Raw genomic sequence first — 8,187 nt, 5'->3', positions numbered from 1 at the left:
CATTACTAGATGCACTATTTTTAAAACTTGAAAGACTAATTTAATTGTTTAGTGCCTCACACTTATATAAAGATTTTCCTTTATCAAAAGACTAATTTAGTAGTTTCGGTGTTAAGCACCAAAAATATGGGAAACTTGAAAATCTTTCCAGGGATTTGGGGGAACGGCAAGAAACATTTCCAAAAAATCTGAGATTTATTTCCTTTATTTTACTTGAAAAAAGAGTGTTATTTTCATTATTTTCGCCCCCAAGAAAATTCAAAATAACGCTCCCCTATAAATGTTTCACCACTCTAGTATTTAATTATTTACAGTCTCAAATAAGAGTGCGTAAAGCTAGCTGCCGAGAGAGCATACTGTACACTTACACACGAACAAATTATCAATTTTATTTCGTGACATCTTTCTCCCTCTCTCCGTCTCTCTCCTCTGAACACTCTTCTCTCTCTCTCTCTCTCGCCCTTTCTGCTCTCTCTCTCTCTCTCTCTCTCGATTCTTCTAATCTCTCTCTCTCGAAATTAGAGGTTCGAGATCTTTGTCCCCCAGTCTACATACGAATTGTTGAATCTCAGTTTCAGCAGAAATGGCTAGAAACTCTAGGGCTTTGTATTTGATCTTCTTTTGCTTATTTTCTTTGTCGAATTTGTCCACTTCCTTTGCTTACAGGCCTGGAGATATCGTGCCCATGAACAAAATGAGCCAGTACCACGCCGTAAGATTCTTCTGCTTGGTTTCTTTCCTTTATTTTGCTTTTCTAGCTCTATTCATTTGATTTTTTTCCTTTTATTGGTGAATTTCAGATGAGAACTACTTGGCATGATGTGATCGGTCGCCATTGCCCGATCTTTGCAGTAAATCGAGAGGTTCTTTCTCTCTCTTTGTCTCTATCTCTGTCTATTTCTCTCTTCTCTTGAATTGGTAATAAGGGATTTTAAGCTTTCTGATATCCGACTTAGCAAAAAAAAGCTTTTCCGATTTCTTTTGGGTCATTCTTTTCCATGTATTTTACGTTCAGGCAGGCTTCCGTTGATGCCATCCCCTATATATGGTTCGTTATTGAGAATTCCAAAAATTTGAAGAATTTCGGCATTCCCATTTATGTTTTTCATTTTGAGTTTCCTTATGTTTTCATGGTATCTTTTTTATTTATAAATGTATTTTTATGGTAATTTTTGCGCAGGTTCTGCTTCCCATTGCTAAACCTACAGGTTACACTGGCGCTGACCCTTATAAATTGTAAGTGAAATTTTGTCTTTTCTGTTTTTTTTCTTCTTTTTTTTCCTGAGTTTGGTGTTGGGGCTGAAATTTTTGCAATTTTGAGACTGTAATTCTGTTGTGTTTCCGCTGTGTGAATAACATGCATGATGTTATGTCCCATAATGGGAGAGCCTAGAACTATGCTAATTACTGAGTTTAACAAAAAATATTTGTTAAATCATTTATAGATGGCATTCTCATTTTTTTTTATGACTAAATTTTTTCTTTTATAATTATTTAAATTTGAAGCTCCCATTAGTTTGTTTTTCTTGAGCAAAACAAAGTATTGTCATCGCTATATCTTGATGATTATTATGTGTATTTCTCATCTAATTTTGAATATCATTTACCTCTTGATGGTTGTATGCATCAAATATATATCACCATTATAATTGTTGTTTTCCAATATTTCCTTTTTTTGTTTACCCAATTTGTTTTGGAAAAAATGGTTGTGTTTCAATGTGCGTGTGCTCATATTTTATTCTCTGTTGAAGTTAACTTCCATGAATTATGATATCTTATGTAGATCATTTCAAATTGGCAACGAGAAATTTCTTATCCCATGGCTATTTGTGATTAATCGTAAAAGTTCGGAGGTTCCAATGATCGATATGCATTTGGTAAGTGCAGTTTCAACAAGCAGCATCTATCTGAATATGATAAGTGTCATGAACTTGGTTTTATGAATATTTCATCGCATGATCATCATATTAAGGAATGCAATATATGATGTGAATGATATAGATAGCTTCATGTATATATTCCTTGAATTTGGGTTTGTTGATGGATTGAAGTCCTAATTTTGGAGTTGGTTTGTATATAGGGGTACTCAGGCAGTGATATACAGGGCGTCACAACCAATGTCATAGACATGCCTCACCATTGTATGTGGAAATTAAACCTGTATTTTTGTCTCTCTCTCTCTTGCTTTCATTCTGTTCATTATATTCATTTTTGGATTCACATCTATATGTGTATTGATTTTTTCCTTCTTTTAGCATGCTTCCTTGTTACAATTTATTAAAGTGCCTTGTTTGATTGATCAATAAATGATGTATCTTTGAATTGAGCAGATGTTGAAGTTCATCCAAATATACGGAAGGAATTCTGGGACCCACAACATTGGCCAAAACATATTCTTGTCAGATATACTTGGTGTGTATCACTGGCATTGTTTTTATGTATAGGATGACTTGCCTTTAGATCTATCTTTATTTAACTCTTGTATTGCTAGGAGGCACTCGATGAACTGTAAAGCATCATCAACTGTGGGTTTGTGGATGCATATGGATTCTTTTAAAATTATTCCTTATGGTCGTGTTAGTCATTCGCAGTTTCACAGATCAATACTTGGGAGCAGCACTTATATTAGTGCAAACAAGGAAAAATAAAGCAAAGGCAAAGCAGCTATATTATTTAGGGAAAAAATAATAAGCCTATCTTGTGCAAGACATTTTTCATTTTTGGCGGATGTTGCCATTTAATTATTTTATGCAGAAAAAAATGATCTTAATAACCTATACAACTATGCCATTAGTGCAAGAATGAGTATATCTTAGGAAATATCAGTTTCCCTCAATAACTGGCTTTGCAGACGTCATAAAAGTTTTTGGCTCATTTGTTTCTCTAGTTTATTTCTAACTTTAGATCTGTTTGTTCTTGTATGCAAGGCTTTAGTTTAGAGCCATGAATATTTGCTTGTAGTTTGTCTTCTTTATACCTAACTTTTATGTATTTTAAAAAATGTTAGAGGAAATATACTTTAATGGTGTCAATTTCATTTGTCAATGGTATTTGGAAAAGACAGCAGATAATACAATAGTGCGCTGAAAGCTATAATTAGTAAAATAACTTAAAAATGGAAATCTGGGCTTCCCATGAGTAAGGTTGCTCCACTTTGACCAAAAGTTTTCAGTTGTTAGCAAGTTCTATTATAGGACCTTATCAAATAATCATAGCAATGTTTTTTTTTTTCAATGAATCATGGCATATTTTTTGTAAAGAAGAGGAAGACAAAAAGGTATTAAACTATGGATTATACTTTTCTTGATTCTCCTTTTTGAGGGTTTTGTTATAAAGAGAGCAACATCTTTTTGGGGGCATAATTTTACTCCCATAGAGAATAACCATCTCTTAAACCATGGGGAGAACAGTGGAGCCAAAAAGAATTGAAAGAGAATCACCATGTTCGTTTTTTTCTTTTCTCATTCTAGAAAAAAACAATTTTTTGGGGGCCAAAAGTGAGGGCTTTGCTTGAGGATTAAAAAGATACTAGTTATTTTCATTCTTTCTGCTTGCATCCTTTCAATGAAGACAGTTTTCATTGATGATTTAAAAGAGGAGAGAAGAAAAACATCAGGTGGCTAGCTGGGATCAGTTATTGATTAATAAACATCATGGATAGGGAAATTATTCTCTGGCTTGTGGTCCAAAATCATACCTATTGCATTGCAAGATTTAGTGGAATCAGTTCGAGGGTTTTTCAATTGAGAGAGTTTTTATTGTTTGGATGAAGTTAAAGTTATGGAAATAACATGTATATCCATATTTATTTGGGGATGGAAATGGTTTTCAGAGAAGAAAAAATTTCTGTTAGAACTTCTATTTCTTTGATGAACCTAGGGCAGTACAACGTTTTGATGACTATTTGATGCATTTCTGCATTGCAGGATGCTTCAAACTTTAAGTTGTTGATTGTTCTCAATAAGAGGAGTTCTTTCTTCCTTATTTATTTTTATTTCTTGGTTGTTTTATTTTATAAGCTTCTCTTGTTATATAGATAGTAACTAGATAAATTCCCAGTTTTTAGTCATTAGATATGTGGTGTCTTGTTTTGTTCTTTTCTAATGTCAAAGCTGCAAGATTGATTGCTCTATTTTGACAGGGAGGAGAGATCAGAAATAGATGTTCAAGGAGGATTTTATGCACTTTTCGGATATGGTAAGTTTGTCATGTATCACAACTATTCTAGGAAGGGTTGTCTTTGTCCAATTTCTGTTTAGAAGATTCTGTTGTTGTGTGTTATCAGATGCCTTTTATATGTGATGAAGAAAATTGGGGAACTTACCTGGTTCTAATTCACTTGTTGCAAGAAAGATGGTTTCTATTATTAACAATAAAAAATAAGATGGTTTCTCTTATTTCTCCCCTTGAATGATCAAAGTGTTTTTTGTATCATTCAGAATTGTTTAAATTATTCTCAGAAATTTTCAGGACATAATCTCTCTATGGTTTGGACATGGATAGAAGTAGTGATAAAAAATATAGTGACTTGGGGTCTAATTGAGGGTATAGTTCTTGATAGAGCAGAATCCCGGTAGGGATTTGTGTAGCCGAGCCCCAATAGTTGGTAAGGCTTGGATGATATTGATGATGAAATCTCTCAATGGTCTATTTTTTCAGACCTTTAAGAGTTCATTTTAGGATCTCCAGTACTTGTAAATGAGACAAATTGCTTACTTTTTTGGGAAATGATATACTTTGCAACATTTGAGTTTTGCTTGCTGGTTAATAAGTTAAAAGGTTTACTCATAAATAAACCAAAATATCTCAAAACATTTCAGGCTCAATAGGGGGCCATAGGATGGTTCAGATATATCCTTTGTTTTGTCTTTCCAGCAGCTACATGGATGTGATGGTTTTTATCGATAGAATAATGCTACAACTGGCCAACATTTTCTTTGCATTTTCAAAGCATGGATTTGAAAAATTGGTTAGACAATACTAATCTTGCTTGAAGTTCCAACCTTTCAAAATTCTGGTATCTAGAAATTGCCAAATGCCTTGTGCTTCTCGATCTTCACTCTCTTCCTTCAATTCTTCATTTTGTCATCTCTTTTTGTGCACACAAGGAGCTTTCCAATTTTGCGTTATATTCTCGAGGTTTTCACTAATTCATACATAATTTATACAAAGGAGTATTAGTTTCTTACTCATTTTCTGGCTCCATGTGATAAATAGGGGTCGTTGTATCATTCATCCTAGCAATCTACATCTTACAGTCCTCTCAAGACAAGCTGGCAAGGTATGTTGTTCTAATTTTGCTCGTATCTAAGAATCAAATCTTGTGGCCTCATGCATGTGTACACAGGGGGAGAGAGTGCGAAGGAGGGAGGGAGGGAGAGAGAGAGAGAGAGGATGTTTTAGTCCCCAATGGGTTGATGTCATATGCAAGGTTTTGCCAATTATTAACAGAGTCTGGTGCAGATCCATTGGAGGGAACTAGCTGCATGTATAGCTGTGTGTGTGTGTGTGTGTGTGTGTGTGTGAGAGAGAGAGAGAGAGAGAGAGAGAGAGAGAGAGAGAGAGAGAGATGCATGGCTATGTGACTGTAGCGCAGTATTATGTACTCATATAAATAAATTATTTCCAGGTTTGTCAGGGAGAGTGTGACTGAAAGCAACATACCTGGTGGAGAGGCAAAGGTTGAATGAGGGAGTTTTATGAAATTGATGTACCATTCCATGCATTGCCGTCTCAAAAATGAGTGAGGATGCCCCTTCTTCAATGCTTTCCAAAGAGCTTCACGGATCCTGCTCTAAATTTTCTAATCTATTACTTTATCAAATTGAATTGTGAACCCTCCTTGGTTCCCTTTTTGTGCAACTCTTGACATCTTGTGATATATAACTTCCTTGTAATGTTCTCTCTATAAGTTATGATGGGATATGACAGTTAACTCTTCCAAAAAAAATGTATGATGGGAGATGAGATTTTGAGGTTGTATGAGAGGCAATTTTATACTAAAGGATATTCAAGTCATTTAGGGCTTTTCTGCTATTTCTCAGAAATTATGGCTGCTGTTTCTGGTGGGATATAACTTATTTATTTTACTTCTCTGGTGGACCAAGGATTTGTGTATTTGGGGAATTGAACAAAACACCTGAGAGAGACTTTAGAAAACTTGGACCCGCGGGTCGAATTGGTTGCCCACTGATCCGAGTTGAACCAGCTGGGTCGGCAAGTTGGCTCAGCCAAACCAAAAATAAAACAAAAAATGTTGATAAAGTTGTAGAGTTTAAAATGTTTTTAGAATTTCAAATCCTTCTAAAACATTAGTTTTATGTAAAAGTTTACGATGAGACTATTTACCTTTAGTAAAAGGTGGTCTCAATTAAGTTTCACTATATGTAAAATTGGGTGGCTGTATTTATTCCATTGGCCAAGCTCAAAGTTCAAAAGGAATTTTCTTGAATTTTGTGATATACTCAAACTATCAAATTTTACATCGGATAGTTATAAGTGATTGATCTTTTTATACAAATTGTAAAATGGTTTCATCGTATACAATTCCAAGTTTTATCATGATAAAAATGTTCTTTGTACACCCTTAGATCCAAGTGCCAATTTAGAGAGGGACTCGGATTGGGTGGCCACTGGCCCCGGTTGGACTCGGGCAGTTCCTAATTGTAGATACTACACTATGCTATGCATTTGCTATATATGAAATTTCGTGCCTAGTTGAGAGAATCAGAAGATTTGACTTAATGGTTGGGAAATAGCTATCATAGCAGAATATTAATATCAAGGGAAAGTGTACAATAAGTAAACGTTACAAGAATGTCCCAATTGTGGGGTTGGCAATGGACCTGGACCCAACTTGGGACCTGTGGGGTGGGCCTGATCCGGGTTTGGGTATGTGTATGGGTTCCAAAATTGGACTCGGTAGGTCGGATCTGGGTCCAAATCTTGGACCTAAACGCTATTTAGGTATGGGTTCGAGTCCAGTTGGGTTCAAGCCCAGTAATATTTTTCGATTTTCAATATATAAAATATAGATACATAAATATTTTAATATTTGGGTCGGTCTGATCGAGTTTAGGTCCGGCCGGACCCAAACCTAGACCCGGTCCTTTGCCATCCCTACCCAATTACTTTGTCACTGGAACTGAAAATGGATGTCAATGGATATCTCGGGGTGTGTCATTGACTGAATTCAAAGTAAAGCTGATTCAGTATAATGGTTAAGAATAATTGTGACCCCTCTTATTAAAGATAAATGATCTTGTAATATATAATATCTAATGTAAATACAAAGATAATTGCACAGCAATATTTAAATCCCATTTTATTGATAGAAGACTAGGAAAAAAAATATTTCATGCATAGCAAATAATAACAATTTTAGGAGAAGCAAATAATTCAAGATGGTTTAGCTGTTAGTAGGTAGGCTTGGGCTGATTGTCTCATTTTCCTTGTCACTAGTTTAGCAGTCAAAAAACAAATTTTAAGCCGATGTCCCATTAGAGCATCCGTATATGGAAAAAGTTTATAAGGGTGAGGCTCGAAACAATCAAATTAGGGAACACCTCAAAAATCCATTAGAAATGGTTGTTTTGATGCCTAAAAATCCTTAAATCCATTGTCTCGACATCAAGATGTACGACATGAGAACAAATAGATTTTGTCTTGGAAAGAGTGCAAATTGTAGTGCATTTTTTAGATTGTCAATTTTTAAGATTTTCAAGTGTTTATAGACCTGATCAATCTATACTATTTTTAAAACTTTAAATTTTACAATTAAAGATGAAAATAAAATTTTTAAGCCACCTCAAAGATTTTTATTATTAAAACATCTTTTGACACTATTTGAAGGTGTGTCTTACCATGATTGTTTAGGGCCTCAGCCTTATCCAAACCACACCCTATTATAATTGCTTGTATTTTATCGTTTAGTTATTTATTTTTAAGGATCAGAAATCCACCTTGCCTCTTTTTTTTTTCTTTTCTTTTTTTTAGAAACCCATCTTTTATTTCAATAAAAATGGGCTAAGAAGCATAAACAACGGATTGCGGAGAGGACATCTGTAGAGAGAAGTAAACTGTCAGACCATTATAAAAAGCCTAAAATATATTACTCCCAAGGGAGTATACTGTCTATTTATTCCCACGGATCAAACCCCTTCTAGAATCAATTTTAGGATCCAAAAT

General features: G+C 34.6%; 1 protein-coding gene across 2 annotated transcripts; it reads left to right on the top strand.

Moving 5' to 3' along the window:
* The first annotated feature begins 418 nt into the window (after positions 1-418).
* NPU (ATP-dependent helicase/deoxyribonuclease subunit B) lies at positions 419-6,036 on the top strand. 2 transcript variants are annotated; one of them, XM_088875001.1, is made up of 10 exons: positions 419-524; positions 667-712; positions 801-863; positions 1,181-1,236; positions 1,784-1,877; positions 2,081-2,141; positions 2,331-2,412; positions 4,142-4,197; positions 5,218-5,281; positions 5,630-6,036. In XM_088875001.1, exons 2-10 carry the CDS (start codon positions 686-688, stop codon positions 5,688-5,690), a joined length of 564 nt encoding a protein of 187 aa, XP_088731127.1. In that variant the 5' UTR covers positions 419-524; positions 667-685; the 3' UTR covers positions 5,691-6,036. The 2 variants fall into 2 exon arrangements, with proteins under 2 accessions (XP_088731127.1, XP_011623068.1); XM_011624766.3 differs by having other exon boundaries at positions 419-712.
* Positions 6,037-8,187: the final 2,151 nt, after the last annotated feature.

The sequence above is a fragment of the Amborella trichopoda genome, chromosome 8 (genome assembly GCF_054954075.1).
Source record: "Amborella trichopoda isolate Santa Cruz 75 chromosome 8, AtrichopodaSantaCruz75HAP2 v2.0, whole genome shotgun sequence".
Lineage (NCBI taxonomy): Eukaryota > Viridiplantae > Streptophyta > Magnoliopsida > Amborellales > Amborellaceae > Amborella > Amborella trichopoda.
This window is presented reverse-complemented; position numbering and strand designations above follow the sequence as displayed.